A 19,616-nucleotide genomic window follows, 5' to 3' on the forward strand; every position below is an offset into this window, starting at 1 on the left:
AATGCTACCTTACTCTTCAAACAATAGCTAGCAAACATTCACACAGGAGCTCAGGCACTTATATTTAAAACCACGAGACCAAGAACCTGAACATGAGACTGTCTCTTTGAGAAGACAGTTGTTCAGAAAAATCAGAGCTAAGCAAAGGCATAGGCAGGCACTGCTCCCTCCTAAAGCAGTGCTCCCTCCTAAAGCACTGCTCCCTTATTTTGCAGAGATTTCTATGCTCTCTATTTACCATCAAACAATCCAGATGCTAAGGTGAAAATGCTCACTACTGATGACAACTAACTACTAACCAAGTAGACAAGATGCAACTTTTCCTTCAGACATGAGGCTCCTCAGGCTGACTGACCCAGGATATTGCTGCCCACCCCAGGCCACTGACACACAACTACACTCCTGCTACCAAGCTAACACACTCACAGCATTAGGTTAGCAAGAACTGTCAACTCAAGTCTTCAGTCTTGTGGATAGCTCCATTAAAGCATACCTGAATCTGTGATAAAGATTGATTTCCCCCTTGCCAATTACACAGCACATGCCTATGTGCTACAGCATTGGCAAAGCTCAAATGCCCGGACTGTTGTTTTTACTGGGTTTTAAGTTATTTGCAGCTAGAAATAACGTTTGAGAAAAGGCAGCTTGGTACAGAACATTATAGGATGTAGAGAATGGAGAGTCATGACCTCCCATAAAGCATTTATAAACTGCTCTAAGAGTTGTAACACTTGAAGGATGTAGATAAAAAACAGAATGTCAAGTAACGCCAAGTGAAAACCTGTTATACATTCCTTTCTTTTCCATGATTAACTGTCAAATATTCAGTAAAAAAAACGAATGTACTTCAAGCAAACATTAAGAGGTTGTGTAGGATTTAAACCTGAAAATCCACAGAGCATAACACATTTTAGTGCTGAAATGCTGCTAAAATTGCTGTTTTCTACAAAAAGAATAAAACTGAAGGTTTGCAAGCTTACCAAAGGCACAGTGCAGAATCTAGAACAAAAAGAGAAACTGCAATTACTAACATTTCAAATGAAGCAATTCAGAAACAATATTTAATTCTACCATAAGAGCTTTAGATTCCACATTGGTATTTCAAATATTAAGCCAACTGTTCAGCTCTGCTACCCCAGATAAATAGCAGACCAAAAGCTCCTTCAGTGCTTGCTAGAATGCAATACATTCAGCATTTGTGCGATGTACTTCCAGAGTTACATTTACCTTCAAGTCACCTTAGAAATGCTAATTAAAAAGCAGGCATTCAGAAAGAACTGTTCAAAGGCTGCTTTGTTTCTGCTAAACAAAACACTGATGAGGAACTCTGAGGAAGACCACCACACGTACCTCAAGCAAAGCTCCAGTTTGGAAGAATTTCAGGGGCTTTTCTATGGAGTAGTAGAGGCTATGGTAGCTACCTTTAGCCAGGTATGCTCGAACTAGCCCCACAGCAATCACAAGCCACCTGAAAGAGAGGAAAAACGTCTAAGATAAGGAGGCATTAAGTAGGGCATAAATACAAAGAAACCCTTAACCCTTCTCTCAATATGTGACAAAGCAGCAGATATATAACTGTGTTGAAATACACCAACTTTTTGCCTACCTTCTGCAACTTCGGAGCGTAACACGCATAACATTCAACAGCAGGATTCTCTGCAAATGCATTCAAATGAAATACTATGGTTTTTTGAACATCTCGCAGCATCAACATGATGGCAGCATCTTTAATATCTAGATTTACTTTTCAATGAGCTGTATTTTAGTTATGGAAGGTAGTCATGAAATTTTAAACAAGATTGGCATCACATTTTGTTTAGCTTAAGTAGAAAACCATTTACTGTGAGTCAAATCTCTCTCACTATACTAGGATTTAAAGAACTACAATGTAAGCAAACAAGAATCAGAAAGTAACCTTAATGCTTCAGTTCCAAGTAAACCCTTAGGCTTTATGACAGACCATCCAGCTTCATTTCCAAGATGTACTTTATGGGAGAGTCATAAATAAGTAACTGCAAGACAACTGGGCCTGCCTATATAACTTCAGCTTCATCATGAAGAACGTGACCAGCTAACCCTCAGCTCATGGACTCCTCAGCTAATTTAGGAAGTAACCCTGACAATCCTTACTGGTGGTTCCCTGGCTTTTCACTGCCCAGATCTCCCTGGGGCTGCCCTTACCTACTCCGAATACCACCCCACCTCATTTCCACCTCCTTCCAAACCCAGAAGTGCTGTTACAAAGGCAGTGCTGAGCCCCTGGGTGTCACTGCTAACAGCGGAGCACCTCACTGGAAGCATCTGCAGACAGAAAGTCCACAACATCCTCTTACCCTTTGAAAAAGAAAATCGCAGCTGTGGTTTTGGAAAGGAATTTCTTCACATTTCCTGGTAATTTACAGCACTTTAGATGCTTGTAAGTACCACATTACTTTAGATATTATGAAGTGTATACAAATGTTCTCCCCAGTGTTATGCTGAGTTACACTTTCAAGTGCAGATTTTTCAGTAATAAGCAACTCTGACATCCAAGCTTGTGTTTGTAACAGCGTATGTTAGTACAACAACAACCAGCTATTCCCTTCCTGCCTGCACTTCTCAGGAGGTGAGCACCAAAGAAGTCAGAGTGGGGAAGAGATGGGGAGTGAGGAACAAGCTCTCTTTTCTCATAGTAAGAAGTTGTTTCAGCTAAAGCTGTCTCATGAAACCCAAACAGTCATTTGCCAAGCAGTTCCCGTTGATAAAGAATCAGATGACTGTGGTATCTGGACTCAGTGCAGAAGCACTACAGCAGTAAGGACGCTCCCCTGCAGCACTGAATGCTTCTCCTTTACAGCAACAGCGCACAGCAGGCTGTCACTGCTGTGTTCCTCTGCTCTTCCCAATCTTCCCCGCCTGTTGAGAAATGTCACTACATTGAGCAACTTCTCAGGTTGCACAAGATAAGGGTTCCTGTTTGTGCCTGCAGACATCTGCTATCACCTGAGGAACTCACCTTGCTCGCCTCCTCCATCGTCCCCAGCAGAACTGCTGGTAGCACACACCAAAGCAGCAATCAGCACAACAGTAAAAGATGTTCCTGTTTGGGACTGAAGCTTTTAGCACCTGTATCCCTCTTCTGTGTTTCTTACATAGTTCTCCATTTTCAACAACAAGGAAAAATAGAAGAGAAGTGGATGAGCCAACCGAGAAAGAAGCTTGGAGAGAAGTTGGACGGGCAGGAAGAGGCCGCAGTGCCACATGGAAGCAAAGCTAGGAGCTCATTTCTCCAGACTTCTCTGAGCAGCACACTGACATCTACCTGATACAACAGCTGCATTTCACTCAATAACCGCCACACGTGAGCTTTAAGCCAGACTTCTCAAACTCTCTGATTACCCCAAATTAAGGAAAATGAATACGACATACACAATTAATGATTTCAGGTGCTCAGACCCGACAAGCAAACATCGTGTTCAGGACCTTAGTTTAATTCCTTAGCTTAGCTTAAAAATGTGCCAACTTCACCCAAGTACTGCTTTGTTAATGCAAAAAGAGAACATGGCAAAGCTACAGACAGAGCCTGCAAAGGGGGGTGTGCACTGTGACTCCCAGCAACCGCTCACTGCAGCTGTGGGCAGCGAAGCTCATAACCCAGAGCACTCCTTGCCCAGCAATGACAGCACCAACTCACAAATTCCAAAGCTGCTGTGTTAAGATTGATCTCACTGAGCGAAATCCTTTTGAAATTCATTGTAAGCATCACTGTCAGTTACTTCTGCCCACAAGCACAGTCAGCTGCGGCACTCGACTACAAAAAAGAGACATCATCACATTTTAAGCACCTTCTCCAACATAGGCACACTAACCAACAGCGAGACCCACACCCAGCACTCAGGGATTTCAGTCAGCCGTGGGTTTTAGGAAATAATCTCTATTCTGCAGCTACGCCTCCAGAATGAGATCGGGTGCCAGGCTGGGCACGGGAGCTCTGCTTCATGTGGTGACAGGACAACAGCATTTGACTGAAGGCAAAGCTGTCGTGTGTTTCACAGCTCTGCTTCATCCTCCGTGCATCTGAGGGATGCCGGTGCTTTCACCTCAAGGTTCTCTTCCAAAACAGTGCAGTGTGTGGAGCTGAGCCTGAGCTCTGACTGACACGGGGATGGTTACCAACTACTGCCATCACCTGCGCACGGATCTTATAGGGAGAACGGAGCTTCTGCAACCGACCCCTGGAAAAGGACCTTATTACGTGCCAGCAGGGAGCCAACGGATTTATGCCGCCTCATTCTGGTTTCCAACACTTGGATTTGTTTCCCTTTTTTCTTCTGAGGAAGCAGAAGTTTGCTACGGTGAGGAGCTCTCCTGCCCCGATAAAAGGCCACAATGCTGAAAAAACCTTTCCACTCCCACTGCAAGCTTTTATCTCGGGTTTGTGAGACTTTTTAATACCAGGAAGGTAAGTATCTGTACACCAGCAGGCAGGTGAGTGTGTTCAGTTCAGAGAAGTACCCAGAGAGGTTCAACTGCTAACACTGCGCTTTATTGCTGGGGTAGTTCAATAGTTCTGGGGGACGGGGAGGAAAAAAGAGACTAAATCGCATCAGACCGGTGGGTAATTCTCTCTCTCCCTCTAAGCAAAAAAAACCCTGCACACATCACACGGAGCCACAAGTCTCAGCAGTCCCATTGCACAACCACACACCTGCTGGGTGAGCACAGCGCTCTGCCCCGCAGTTACCTTTGCTCCTGAGGAGCGCAGTGGCTTCAGAAGCCGGAGGAGCAGCAGGAGGAGCAGCACAAGCTGGCAGCAGCGAGCCGCGGGCTGCACCCGCCTCACCCCGCACATCTCACCTGCGCCGGTTGTGCGCGCACCCCTCAGAGCAGGCAGGCGCGGCTCGCGGCCCGCAGCCCTCACCCAGCAGGGCCGGCTCGCCCCGTGCCCCTTTTAAGGCTCTTCTCTCCTCCCACCCGAACTGCCTCCATCTTTCAAAAGTTGATTTCATTGTCATCCAAGTTACGCCGATACATTACAGCCTCTCAAAAACGCAGCGACGAAGTCTCGTTTACCCGTTTGCCGGCTGGCGCTGCCACCGTCGCGCCGAACGCACTCCGCCCCCCGCCCGGCTCCCTCTGCCGCGCGCGGCGCGGCCCTGCACGCTGCAAGCAGCCGCCGTCAGCATCACCCCGCGGCGGCAACAAGGAGGGTCGGGGGAACCCCTCAGCACCCGAACTTCGCCTTTCTTTGCCGCTACAGACACATCCCCCGCGTTCGAGTTCACCTCTGCCGAGAAGGGCCGGGCCCGCAGCGCAGGCCGAGGAGGACGCGACGGTGCGCACGGCTCCAGAGCGGAGCAGCGCTCAGACCACGCGCACCCACTCCGCAGCGCCGGGGCTGCAGCCGCCCGGCACGCGCTACGGGACAGCGCTCCACAGAGAGGCGCGGCGTTAAAGCCTCCCCGAGCGCGAGGCGGCGGGACTTCTCTCCGCGCCGGGACGGCCACGGGGCACGCGCGGCCCCCGCGCCCGGCTCCTTACCCCGCCGTCATCACCACGTTGTAAATGACGAGGTAGGCCGTGGCCAGGGCTCCCGGGCCCTTCTTCCGCCGCGGCTGCTGCCCGCCGTAACCGTTGTCCGCCCGGCTCCCGCCGCTGCCCGCCGCCGCCATGTTGCGGCGCTCCCGCGACCTCCGCCCGCTCTCGGCGCACGGCGGGAGCGAGGGGCGGGGCCTCCCCGGCGCCGTGCGCGGAGCCGCCGCCGCCGCCATCTTGGAGGAGGTCCGAGCGGGGTTCGGCCCTCGGGCTGCGGGAGGGGACTGCTGCCTTTTTCTTTGCGCCTTAAAACAAAGGCTGCAAATAGGGTTCTGCGGGATGAAGCAGGGCGGCGAACTCCTCAGAAAGCAGTGGGTTTTGTTTCCACAGTGATTTATGAAAATTTTCGGACGGTAATTTGTTAGCACGGTGTTCTCAGCCTTCCCAATCAGCACTCCCAGAAATGCTCGACAAGCGGCTCACTTCTTATTCATTTATGCAACTGCAAAGATTCCGTGTTGTCGAAGCCTGGCACTACAGAGGAGAGAGCTGTGACAGCCCGTGCCGGCTGCCCTGCCAGCCAACAGCACTGCAGAAATCTGCATACCTGGCATGTAACTTGCAGATGCCGCCTCATCCACCCGCTGGGTGCTCTGGGTGCTCATCACCGACGGGACTCTAATGGGGTCAATGAGGTTTCTGCAAACCCAGTATCTCAACTAGTGAAAAGCAGCCAGTCCCCAGTCTCCGGTGCCGCTTAAGGAGACTGAATTTTGTACAAAGGGGAAACAAAAGGAATGAAGCGGTCCAACCTGTGCAGCTTCTTGCATAACCTCTGCTTCTGGGGGCTGTTTCAACCCTACCACACCCAAAGCGTGGCTCTCTGCAAACATCGTACGGGCTGGATGAGGTTTATAGGAAGAGGTAACACCTTTCATTTGACCAGTTAGGATAGCTGGCAAAATTAGACAGGGTTGCAAGCACATAAAGATTCCTTCTGTGGAGATGGAATAGCCTTCCTCCTGTTCTTCAAACTGACAACAACGACAACAACAAAAGAATTGAAGGTTAAATACACATTGGAATCAACTGCTTAAAGCTGAATTAGGTAATGTATCACACCACTTCTGAAGCCTGTGTTTTCCTGCAGACTGAAGGGATGTTAACAGGAGGCTACAGAAGGATGGTAAGCTTGGTACATGCTTGGAGAAAAAGAGGCAGTTCATAGCCTGTTGAAGGACTATTAAAGGAGGAGAGGGAATGGGACATATGTGCAGTGCCACCAATATGGCATTTACAGGCTTTATTACCTACCCAGCATATGGACCTGCAGACCTTGCCATGCCCACGTCCTAGGCGATCAAAGCTGCATCTTTTGCTGCTTTGCCTATCCAAATGGAAATCAGCAGTCAGCGGATAAAGTACATTCACAAGGTGGTGGTAGAGCCCATCTTGCAAAGGGGACTGTTTCAAGGGCTGAAGATTTGCTCAAGAAGCATATTGCTACAAGCAGACATTTCACAGTCTTTGCTTTAGGGAGTTTCTATGTGGTTCTGCCTGGTCCACGCTGCCTTGAACTGCATGTTAAAAAAAGTCTGCATAAGAGCAGCACAAGAATACATGCTAAATGCTGTTAATCTTTACAATTTCTAGGAACACTGGTATGAATATGTGTCTACTTTTTGATTTTCCCATTTTTTTTCCTTTTTTTTTTTTTTTCCTCTTGCAGTCTTCCTGCACTACACATTTCCCCATCGTAAGGAATTCTTAGCTGTAAGAGAAGACCAGAGCTGTGGTGGTGTCCCATCCCATTCATGTTTGCAGTCACTGTGAGATACGCAGTAAGGCTGGAGACACGTAAGTAGTACCAGCGCCGTGCTGCACCTGGGGGCACATGGGCACAGCAGCCCTCCTGCTGCACTCACAAAACAGGGCGAGTGCAGCAGTACCGCAAAGACTGAGCAAGTTTCATTGTTGCCACCTCACCCATTCCTGTGCCAGGCAGGTGTGAGGACAGAATAGGAAAAGACAGCTGCTGTCGGTTTCCTTAAGCGATGTGAACGCAGCGACGCCTGCAATAGAGCATACAAGTAGCGTGCTTTGTGGTATTATTTATTTAGGAACTGTGAGTAACTACAGCCGTAGCGTTCTCATCTTTGCAATTCTGATGGTTTAACAAACAGGGAAAACATTAGCATATTTTTATTAAGGTACAAAATACACCCCATTGTTGCCTAAAACATTTAAAAACGTGAGAAAAGCTCTGTATGTTCTAAATCAGATTAAAAACCTTTCTGTATAAGGAATCGTGGCAATACTGTGTTTAGTATAACAAGAGTTCTTTATCAATTGAAAAGGAAAAGACATGCTGGCAATCTGAACTTAGCAACAAAGAGTAAAGCAGTTAAAAACCATTGTGTCATCCACATTAGTTGAGCTTTGAATGCAGAAGAGCAAATCATATGAAACACGTACACAACTCGGTAATATCAAACAACCTAAGGCTGATATTGTACACACCTGTAATAAAGTACACTGCCTACTTAACTGTGAGGACTTAAGGTATTCTTTTAAAGAGGTAACCTTTGAAATTGTTGCACTTTACACACAAAGTGGAAAAGAAAAAGAATCACTTTTGGAATGATACATAAATGTAAGAAAGACATGCTGCTTTTGGATTATGCATATCACCTTACAGCCTCTGATATTACCTCTGAACAGCAACAACAACAAAAAATAAAAAGTGCCAATACTGTGAAAGGAAAGCAAAGTTATTAAGTCTTGAGTGCCTTAACCATTTCTGAAAGAAAGCCTGGGCTTTGGGCTTTTTGTTTCTTCTTTTTTTTTTTTTTCCTGCATTTTTTAAAAAGGCAACAGCCTTCCTGGTGCATGTTCCAGACAAAAACAAGACAGTCAAGCTCAGAGGGTACAAATAGGTCCTATATACGTTAAGATTCTTTGGAAACTGCTAAGTATAAAGGAGTTTGAAATCCAGACTACTATCTTTTTGGCTACTCCAAAAAATCTGTGGGAGTTTCCAGCTTATCATCAGTTGAAATCTGTTTTGCAATCGCCAAATAAATGCATGTAAAATTTTAACTAACCTGGGATTCCATTCACACACATGCACGTCAGAGCCATTCACTGACGGTGCAATAACCTATTTCTCAGAGCAGCATATATATAAACCATAGGTCATTATTAAACTGACCAGAAAAAAAAAAAAAAAAAAAAAAAGAAAAAAAAGAAAAACACCAAAACAAAACAGAAGGTATTCTGTCTTTGTGCTTTCAGTCTGTTTCTTAAGCAGGCGTCTGTAACCGCACTGACGTGCCAGGTTCTATAAGGGAAAGCTGACAGGGTACCATCAGCTGGTTAAGCACCAGAGCAGTACTTCAGCAAAGCCCACCGATATTTCAGCTTAGCCAGCATTAGAGCTGCACCAACAGCAGGGCAGTAAATATGTTTGAAGTTAAGACGCCGAAACGATGTTTAAACCAGATGAGAAATGAACCATGGCAACATGCAAATGGCAACACTGGCTGTATCAGACCTTCCCTTATAGGAGACACTGCCCTGGGAGCAGTTTCTTTGGACTGGAGCGATTCACCGCACGCCTGGCAAATGATTCCTTGTAAAGCAGACCTTAGGGAGCCCACTTAGCTGCAGTTTAGGCTGAGAAAATGATGGTATAGAGCAGTGAGCTCAGTAAACAGACCTTTTCTTTAAGAAGCTCAGAATATAATTGTAGACTTGTTTTCCATACGTTCTAATTTTAAAGATAGACTGGACAACTTACTCGATGACTTGCTTAAATGCTAGTAACTTAAATTGCCTGCTGATTTCAATTAATGCCCGTACATAAAGCAAACAGGTATCAACTGATCATGCTGAAAAAACAACCCCTCAAAGACCTATGTATCACACAAGGTGCTTTTGATAACTTGGTTTTCTGAGCCTTATCAGGAGAGTCTTTAAATATATTTTCTTCTTTTTTTTTTTTTTGTTTTCTTTGAGCCTTGTTTCATTCTTCCTCCTCCTCTTCATCTTCTTCTCCTTCTCCTTCTCCTTCTCCCTCTTTTCCCATTGTTTCCACAAGGAGTTCTGCGGTACATGTGGCTTCCCCAAGGCTGTTAACAGCTTTGCAGGTGTATTTGGCATCATCGTCCCCACATACTTCAGAAATAGTCAAAGAACAGTTCCCTTCCTCATCATAATCTATCTGGAAGTGACGGGACTCCTTGACAGGCTGATCATCTTTGTACCACATTACCTCAGGGTCAGGATAGCCTGCAATAGCGGAGAGAGACCAGCAATTGCAATAAATGAGTATTAACTCATCCGTCATTACTTTCAACTCTGATTCCACATCTGTGTATGGACATGCTGGTACAGAAACATTTCATTGAGTGTTATGTAAAATAAATGCAAATGACTGAGGTCTGTTTTGCTTTACATTTGCCTGAAACAACCTTATTATGAACAGCAAAATGGAAGCTAGCTCTGAGGTACTCACTAGATACCACTTGCAACTGCTTTTAAAGTGACTACGGAAAGCTTTTCGTATGTCTTGGTTGTCAGCCAGGATGGGACTCGTAATAGTGTATTTGAAGCTTACCTTGTGCTACAGCTTCTGTGGAACCTGCAGTTCCCAATGCTGACATTTAGCGTTTTGAGGGGACGGTGTTTGGGGCTACAACTGCAATTCATTATCCTTCTCAGGCTGCTTTGTTTCAGCAGGTCTGAACTTTCCTCCTCCCAATCTGAACCTTACACTCCAGCCTGTCCTGTAAGGTGACGGTGGCACTCCCGCTTCCTACTTCCCTTTGTCAGGTTAAGCAAGGGAGTCTAAGAAAAGTGTTTCAGTTATGCAGCTCTACAGGAGTTTCCAAGCCTTTTGTGAAGCAAATGGCTCTGCTGTATTCCAGCAGCCAGAGCAGGGCTGTACAGTCCATGCTGGAGAACAATCCCTTATACAGTACTCTTGGCTGCAGTAACAAACTGAAGGCTGTCTCAGCCAAGTTCTGCACTGTGATGGGAGGGTGGCTTTCCACAGAACAGAAATAAAAGGCGGAATCCCTAAATGCAGCAAACGTTACAGTGATGCACTGGAAAGTTTGGACTGTGGGCCATGTACATCCATCTATTTATTCCATGCAGTACTTAGGCACATACCCCTCACGCTGAGCATCCATCAGCAACAATAATCCATCCTCACATCTCCGCTGTGAGGTAGGAAACACAGGCATTGAAAGAGATTAGGAGCACAGAAACAAACAAGCAGAAGGTCAGTGAGGCAGTTTCTGAACCTAATTTTAAGGTTAGATATTGTCGAACTTTTTACACATGCAGTATGGTACTAACGGTATTCATTTTGTTCTAATGGCTCTTCTCTTCCTAATCTCCAGTTTTCATTGACAGCTCTGACATAGAAACCTCAACCTCATTGCAGTAGAAGTGCTCACAGTATCTGCCTTCAGACTGCGAGGCTGGCCAAGCTAAGCTCCTTCAGTGACTACTCAGAAACTTACTCTATCTGCATATTCCAGTCTGAATTTTCTTTCTTGATCTTGCAAATTAAAAAAAATTAAAATCACACGGTATTTTTAGACGTGACTTTTGCAACCAGCACAGTGATATCATCATTACTACTTCTGCAAATGTAGTTAGGGATTTCTTTACCTTTACCAGAATGCATGCACGATTTAAAGTCATCTTGAGGGCACCTGAGACCCGTCTGTCATTTCAGACAATGACTCCTTTTTGTGCTTAGTTTCTGGTAAGCAGTCTTTGCAGTCTTTCTGAGTGTACTCTTGCAACCCGTGGTATTACACTGCATCTTGTTTTTATTGTTTCCACCCTCAAAAATCATCATGCTGTTCCCTCTTGGTACTCTGAATTAGTGACTCACACAGTGACTCTAGGAGGCTGCTGCTTTATGGCAAGCACAGGACAAGCCCATGCTGCTCCAAAGTTCTGTTACTGCAACACATCCATGCTGTGACATGCAGATATTGGTAAAGAAAAATGATACCAACACAACAATTAAAAAAAAAAAAAAAAGAGCTACGTTACAGCACAATGCAGAAAGGTGGCAGGGAAGGAAGGAAAGAAAGAGATGATGCTTATCCAATGTACCTTCGATTTTGCAGTCAAACCTAGCAGCACTTCCTTCCACAACCTCCATGTCAAGGATTGTTTTAGTAAAGTATGGCTTTACATGGGGCTTTTCCTCAGCCACTTCTTCAAGGAAGGCATCTGGAGGAGAGTGAAAATGTCGTTAATTGTTTTACAGGAGATGTTCTCAAAAGATGCATTTTGTTTATTTTTAACCAGGCGGTAATGAAAGCTGCTTTTATTTCATTTCACTTAATTCTTCGGAGCTGATGGGACAGTGAGGACGTTAGCTGCATAGCTGTGTGCCAGCCTGTCACAGCAGCACAAATATTCAGACCATAAATAGAATGAAATCAACATGCAGGCCACTGTGCTATGAATAATCTTTAATTTTTCCTTGAATTTGTTTGTAATGAAAACCAGACTTCTGCTGGTCTGAGGGGAAAACTGCTTTAGCTCCGATCAGTCTACGTGGATATGTCGGAATGACTTGCTGGATCTTTAGAAGTGTCAAACATCTGCACCTCTGATTGAAATGCACCACAAATCCACACTTCTAATGGGGATTTGGGGGAATAATGTGGACATTTTATTTAAAAGCTTCTATCTGAGGAGCACGGTTCACCCATCACACAGCTCTTGGTCACAGCAAGCGTTAATGCTTCACCGCTTGCTCGCTCTCATGAGGAGCTAATACATCACTGCAAGTTTTGTATAAACATGCATTCCCAAACTGATACAGAGTGCAGCTGAAAAATCTGCCTTAATTCTTTGCCTTTAAAAAGAGAACAGTTTGCTACCACTACTTAGACTGGGGCATTTTGAGTATCAGAATATGAGAACAATGACTTTCTGATAGATTTCTTTAAAAGAAAAAGAAAAAGATAATAACAGAGACAGAGTGCAGAAATAACCAACTCAACAATCGGTCTCTTCTAACGTTTTGCTCAGAGTTTTCCTAAGATTCCTGAAGAGGTAAAAATGAATTGCAGCAAAGTTCCTTACCTTCGTTGTCTACTTTGTCTGCATTTATCGGGCTGGTAGGCGAGCTCCCAGAGGCCTTCCTCCCACTCATACCAGAAATCATTGCCATGGATGACAGTCTTCCTATTGCTCGGACAGCATGGCCTGTTTTCTAAGACATAACACAAAAGGCTTCTGATCAATCCAATCCAAAAGGCATGTGATTTTCTGTGACAATGGTGCTTCGTACAAATTAGCTGGGATCTCTGCAAACCGCGCTGGAATTGTTGGACAAACTGCTTATATATAGCTCTGATGTTTTAGGAGAGACAGAGCAGGCTGGTCTGAATTACCAAATTTAGTTGCAGATATAAACTTCCCCTGATGAACTCATACCTAAATGAATGTCTCTGTTAGCTGAGGATAAGAAGCGCTGTGCAAGAGGGGAGGCAGCAAGAAAGCTATGCACTGTTTAACTGCAACTTAGCTCTGGTGGTGGACGGGTTTCTCGATAGCCTTATGGGCTGGACTGAGTTTCATCAGAATGAATAAGTAGCTAATATGAAACGAATGAGAAAGTACCATCTGCATGAGGGAAGCAGACCTCTGACAGGCTTAAGAATCTACCACCAGGGTGCTAAAATACACTCAAACCACACTGCCTGTAGTACGGACACGTGTGTTTTTGTACAGCTTGCACGGTCTCCTAAGAAACACGTAAGACAGAACCTACGGTTGATTTAACATAAATGAGTATTCTGTAGGCTACTAAAAAGGCTGGATCCAGGATTTTATGTCTCAGCTGCTTTAACTATCAGAGTGGCACAGATGAGTATAACAATTCCAGCATTAAGAAAACAAGAAGATACGGAGAAAAAACACGTTAAATGAAATTATTAAACCAATGTGACAGTCCCACGAGAAGCTGGGTGCCTCTACAGGACAGGAACTACTGGCTTGGGAGAATTCAGGTTTGTTAAGGATAACAAAGACCCATCAGCAGTGCAGGGAGGAAGGAATCAGACCCTCAGAAGAGGCAAATCTATGCTTAGACTCATCTGCCTGTAGCAGTGGAACAGAGTCACGTTACATGCATGGCACAGCCTGCCTCCTCCCGCTCACCCCCGGACACCCGCACCGCTGTGCTGCATTCACACACGGCCCACATGGGAGTTTCCCTTGCAGAAACTGCCTGGCACGACTTATGTCTTGGAATCACAAACGTTAGAAATACAGAGACTTATTAGGATAACAAGCCCACTGGTACATCCTCTTCGTTACCTGCCATTTTCTTCTGGCCATATATTTCTTCATCCTATCTTTGGAAAGTTTTTTGGCTTCCATGTTTTTGGTGTCTTTTTGCAGCCACGGGTGCTGAAGACATTGAGTACAATTTAAGCGACTCCTGTTTTTATATAAAAAGACCAGTCAGTGTTGCCATTAATGACAGCTGCTTTAACATTATTTCCCTCTCTCTTTTCTCAAAGCTGATCTTTTCTGTTCCCTAAATTTAGCAGCACAGATCACATGGCACTGCTTTCCCAGCCATGCTTACTTCCCAAACTCACTTTCTCAATTTCTGGATATATATATTTTTTTTCTGTTGTTGAGAAAGCTGTGCATTTTCAAGTGTGAATAAAACATTATAAAACAGAGCACGAAAAGCCATATGCTTTAGGCATGGAGCAGATACAACAGAGCCACGATGGCGACGATCCAGCTACCTCATGCCTGCTGAACCCCATCCCAGATCGCTCCCTCACTTCTAGAAATTTCCCTGTTTCCACCACTTAATACCCTGCCTTCCATACAGCACCAAGCACGTAACAAAACAGCAGTGTCCAAATCACTGCTTGCACCACGCCCATTCTCCACTTTGCAATCACAGATTCATGATGGTTGGAAAAGGCCTCTAAGATCATCCAGTCCCACCATCAGCCCACCCCACCATGCCCACTGGCCGTGTCCCTCAGTGCTACATCTCCATGGTTCATGGACATCTCCAGGGATGTGACTGTCACTTCCCTGGGCATGCACACCTTGTAATCCTTTGCTCTCTATCAATCCCATTGAAACTCATTGCAAGAAGCAGGCTTTCTTGCTTTGTTCGGTCTGCTGTAAGCAGGGTTTCCCACTCTGTTTTTTTCCTTGCCTAACTGCTAAATTTATACTGTGGTACTTGGAGGCACCACATTCAAAAAGCCACAGAAGGAAATAAGCCTAGTGAAACTGCAGCCCATTCTGATCAAGGCAGAACACTGATGCAGCAATCTGTAGTTCTTATGTCGTGGTCACACTGCAGCAAAGGCACAGTGGGCACACAGAGCCTCAGGACGCACCCGGCCTGAGGGAAAGCAAAAGCAGAAAGTGCAGGCGATTAAAAGTAAGTGCTCCATTCAGCCCCTGCACTGTGAAATAAACGCCAGCTGCACGCGGGCAGAAGGACACGCAGAGCTCCTTATAAAGTATTGCCAGAGGTGCCTGCGGCGATGCAGCGATTCACAGCAGGGGAAACGAGACTGGCAAGTTTGGCTAAATGCAAACATAGAAAGTGTATCATGTCCAACTGCTTTACTTCATGTCTTTCTTCAGGAGATTGCTGATAAAGTCCTTGGCATCGTCAGAGATTTCATCAAAAGCCTCATCATCGAAGTCCCACGTGGCAGAGGTGACATTGGCCAGGGTCTCATTGTCGTTGTCTCCCATGAAGGGAGAAAGCCCGCTGACCCTGCGGTAGAACAGACAGACGGACACAAGGAAACAGTGTCAGTTTGCAAACGGAATTAAATTAGTGTGTGACATCCCCCGTGTCCTGCAGACCTTTGTCAGTCAAAGCTTGCTTTCAAAAAAAAAAGACTCAAAGCTAACTACAGCTGGGGATACAGGTAGGGGAAAAGACCTGAATTTTGACTGCAAAGCTGAAGGGAATGATTTTGCTCTTTCTTCCTCTCTTCTCAAGACTTCTGAGGAGTGAACTAGAACTAGGTGAGAATGGAGACTGAAATGGCTTGTGTTGTTCTGCATAAATAATATTGCCATCTTCACACCGAAGTCAGTTGGACAGCTTTTGTGTGTGTGTGTGCATTCATAGTGCCTTTCCTACCTTTACCATCAAACCAAGTGCTTTGTACATTTTATTCCATTTATTTCTGCAGAGAAAAGAAAGGTGCAGCATGAAATAATGACGTTCCCAGGACTACTTTGTAAACAAAACCACACACCTCTCTCTCCCTGAGTTATATTGCCAGATAAAACAGTCCTACTTCACAGCAGGCTGTAAAGCTATGCAGATGCATCCAAAAGTAGTTTGGTCCTTATGTTCTCAATCAGTCACGATGATGCTTGAAATGGAAATAATACCCTTTTATAGCATAAGTTGAGCTTTCAAGGCTTTTAACTCGGTGTAACTGATAAATGGCAAGTGAAAGGCAATTACAGAACATCGTGGTCTCATTTCTGCAGTGTATCTTTCCGTAGCTGAGCTGTCGTTCATTATACTGTACCTTTGTGCAGCCAGATTCTTCTGATATCTGTCTAGATCAGCCTTTCAGTAAACATGTTCAGACGAAAGGTTGGTTTATTCCTTGAAACTGCAAGTTAGACAGTTTTCCAGGTCCCCATCCTGGCATGCAATCTACCTGATAACCTATTCTCAGTGACACTGTATGGACTTTATTTCCTTTCTCTGTACAATCATGTTAACCATCCTCTTAAACAATCAGATACATTTCAATAGTAGCACTTTTTTAATTTGGAAAAATAAGTGGAAACTATTAGGGCTCTGGAAATATTATATGGAAAAATACTGTGATGCTTCTGAATATTACAGAACAGACTGGTAAGAAAAGAGATTGGAAACAAATAAACTGAGCTGCTAGATTAATAATCTTAGTCTAATCCCCTGCTAAGCCGTTTTGCTACTCTTTTGTTACTAATTACAGTCAAAATCTCATTCAGATTTTTTTCCTATGGATTTTACTTCCCTAAGCCAAGCAGAAAGACACATTCTTTGAAGTTGCAGGCAGGGCAGATATGAAATCTTTTACCATTTCTGGAAATTGTGTGCAGTACAGCAGAGTGCAGAATCTTGCATATATACCTCAGAAATTTGCTAGTAATAATACACGAGGATGAAGATAAAAGGTTGCTTTCTTCTCAGGCAGAAGGTAGATCAGATCAGAAGGCATCTGCTGTCTTATTTTTCAGTATCTGGGGTGCATTCAAATACAACAGTGAAGCCTGCCTTTATAACTGTATAAGGTGACATAAATTTATGCACATATCATAGGCACGAATTGCAGAAAGCGGAAAGATTAATACTCACACACAAAAATACTCCAATAAAACAACCTACTTTACTGTAACTTCTCTGACTTTGACACAGTTTACTGGAAGAGACACGTGTTATACCTGATAGCGCTGCAGAGCTGGTGCAGCCAGCACAGAACGAGGGACTCTGCTCTGCCTTCACGTACATCAGCAGCCATGGCCAGGTGTGTTGTTGATGCAAAAAATCCATCCTAGAATCCATAATACCCTCCTGCAGAGCCTCACAGCTACCTCCACTACAATATTTAAGCATTTTCCTATTAACAACAATAAATATTCTCTCTCTGTAATGTTTTAGGAGGTGAAAAGATCTCATCTGTATCACAGTTTTAGGTTTTGGCTTACAGATCTGATTTCTAAGTTGTCTCTTTTGTGACTATGTAGTAAGCACAATAATCTCTCAACCAATTCAGTGGCTTACCAAAAGGCTCACATTTTATACTAGTAAGAGGTCTGTGAAATATTTATTTAATTCACCATCAATTTAGGAGATGCTCTTCATGCTGTTAAACTTCCAGAGGAAACACTTGGGTAGCCAGAGCAAAAACAATCCCATTTCCCTTCAACACTTTGTCGAAGGATAGCAAATGTGACCTTTGCATAGTATTACCACAAATAGTATTATGCAGCTCTCGTACTGTAAAAATAGTTTGGCCTATGTCCAGAGATTAAAGCTGCTCTATTGAGAGATCACTCCCATGCTACAGGGACTGTTACAGACAGTGCCCATTGCTCCACACTGATATTGCAGATGCAGGGTTTGGAGACACATCTGGCTTTCTGGGCAAAGGGACTGCATGTCACACACAGCTTTTGACAGATGAGGGATAAATAGGAGGAGATTAGAGTGGTAAAAAATAGTTGGGTTGCTTTGGTTGGCTTTATTTTATTATTATTACAGAAGAAGAATTGCATGACAGGATTATCTGCCATAATCTTACTTGCTTTCATAGGATCAAACCACTCCGTGCATTTGTTTAATTACCCGGCTGGTACCCATTAATCTGCCATTTCTAAACACCACTGTAACAGTGCCCCTTCAAAGGCTTCAGTGAATATATTTTTGCATTTCTGATTGTGCTGTTGCAAGTTTATAAGGTGAAGATAATCTTGTCTGTCCACCACGGTTTTACATTGTGAATCAGTTGCTTTGTCATGAAAATACTTGTAAGAAGAACTGGATCCTTGTGTGTAGTCAGAAAGCAAAGGGAAAAAAAAAAAAAAAAAAACAGCCCAGAAATTTATGCAGGGTATACTCAGAAATTCTTTTCTTTATCACAGATCTCACTGACCTAAGTCTTGGTTATTCGTTTCTTAACAGCCATTTAAAGTAATAATGGTCGAGCAACTCTTTTGACAGATTATGGAAACAATTTCCTTTTGGAATGCTGAAGCTAAGTGATAAAGATGAGCTACCTCTCCAGAAAATTAATACTGAGCTTACATTGTGAAGCTACTATTAGACAAGAAGCAAGATGTTTACTGAAAACATTTTTCCAGCCACTTAACCAGGCATCTTCCTGGCATGTTGGAACCATCTGTTTAGAAAGTCTTTCACGGTTTTCACTTCTAAATAAAGAAGAAAGATATTTTATTCTCAAGACAATCCTTAATGTTTATTGGTCTATTCTAATGAAGCTCTGACTGCACATTTAGAAATGTCAAGATCAAAAGGGTCCAACGTGGTCACCGGTCTTAGTGCCTATGTAACAAAGACCACAGCTTTCCACTTGGAAGTCTTTGCGCCAGAACCATCGCCAACCCAGGAAAGATGGGCTTGCTGCATGTCTCATAAAATGGGACTCTGAGCATTACTCTGCAAGAAGAGTTTCCAACAGCAACTGATTTGTGCTGACACCGAGCTCCTGCCTACAGTTTTTGCATTCCAGTAATAGTGAAAAAAAGTAACAATTTCCAGTATGAAGAGAGTACCTCTGCCTCGTTCTGATAAACCTGTGCAGGTTATGCCAAGTAAGCCCGTTTAGGCAGAGGTGATAATGGCTGCACCCTGGAGATGACGTAGTAGTCGAATGCTTTTACAAATAAAGCTTACAATAGTTTCATTTGTTGGAGATGTGCATCCGCTGTACAAAACAATCTCTTCCTTAGTGGAGGGCTGACTCACTCCCACACTGGTGATTGCAGGGAAGAAATGGACCACTGATGCCCACGTAAAAGAACACAGCTCATTGCTGAAGCCACGCCAATACTCTGCTCTCATCCTTGTTTTACACACTCAGTGGATTAATGTGGAATCACCCTTTGCCAGTGCTGCTGACCAAATAATTCATTTTCTTTTGAGCATTAGTCTTGACATTAAAGGCCTCTTAGTTTGCTTTGTTGAAGAAAAAAGAACACTCTCTTATCTTCATATTAACAAGGCTTAAATTTTTAATATAGCTTAGAGCCAAATGCAAGACAGCAAAGGCATCGAAGTCCTGAGTGCACGCACTCAAAAGATGAAGGATGCTAAAAGGTCTTTCAACTGACCTAACTGCTGAACGAGGAAGGAAAAGGAGCAGCGATGAATAAGACAGTAAATGAAAATGAAAGGGAATGTCTGAAGAAACAGGGTATGTATTATTAGGCAGACAATGAACTTGTATTAGTAAGATTCTAAGGTGACAGAAGGAAAAGTGCTGTCTTCTCTCAGTGCGAATACAGAGCTGAGATCTTTGGCTGAAATCTGGTCA

At 44.2% G+C, this 19,616-nt stretch overlaps 2 protein-coding genes and 1 long non-coding RNA gene across 7 annotated transcripts in view; 1 reads left to right on the forward strand and 2 right to left on the reverse strand.

The window, feature by feature from the left end:
- The window catches only part of HACD2 (3-hydroxyacyl-CoA dehydratase 2), a 19,696-nt gene extending 14,012 nt beyond the window's left edge, over nt 1-5,684 (reverse strand). The window contains exons 1-3 of the mRNA NM_001012920.5: nt 5,521-5,684; nt 1,351-1,468; nt 981-999 (exon numbers count right to left, since the gene is read on the reverse strand). Coding sequence (NP_001012938.2) covers nt 981-999; nt 1,351-1,468; nt 5,521-5,651 — 268 coding nt within the window. The 5' untranslated portion in view covers nt 5,652-5,684. The remainder of the gene's footprint in view (nt 1-980; nt 1,000-1,350; nt 1,469-5,520) is intronic.
- LOC124418128 lies at nt 5,580-8,384 on the forward strand. Its single transcript, XR_006939820.1, has 2 exons — nt 5,580-6,622; nt 7,244-8,384. It is a non-coding gene; the product is annotated as an uncharacterized LOC124418128 (long non-coding RNA).
- Nucleotides 7,606-19,616, reverse strand: part of MYLK (myosin light chain kinase) — a 192,361-nt gene continuing 180,350 nt past the window's right edge. For 3 of the 5 annotated variants that reach the window (XM_046943539.1, XM_040703368.2, XM_040703369.1), the window contains 5 exons: nt 15,170-15,322; nt 13,876-13,999; nt 12,637-12,766; nt 11,653-11,772; nt 7,611-9,804 (listed from right to left, as the gene is read on the reverse strand). In XM_046943539.1, the coding sequence (XP_046799495.1) occupies nt 9,539-9,804; nt 11,653-11,772; nt 12,637-12,766; nt 13,876-13,999; nt 15,170-15,322 (793 nt within the window). In that variant the 3' untranslated portion in view covers nt 7,611-9,538. Of the gene's footprint in view, nt 9,805-11,652; nt 11,773-12,636; nt 12,767-13,875; nt 14,000-15,169; nt 15,323-19,616 lie in introns of all 5 variants that reach the window. The other 2 variants (NM_001322361.3, NM_205459.4) reach the window with 1 other exon arrangement.

The sequence above is a fragment of the Gallus gallus genome, chromosome 7 (genome assembly GCF_016699485.2).
Source record: "Gallus gallus isolate bGalGal1 chromosome 7, bGalGal1.mat.broiler.GRCg7b, whole genome shotgun sequence".
Classification (NCBI taxonomy): Eukaryota; Metazoa; Chordata; class Aves; order Galliformes; family Phasianidae; genus Gallus; species Gallus gallus.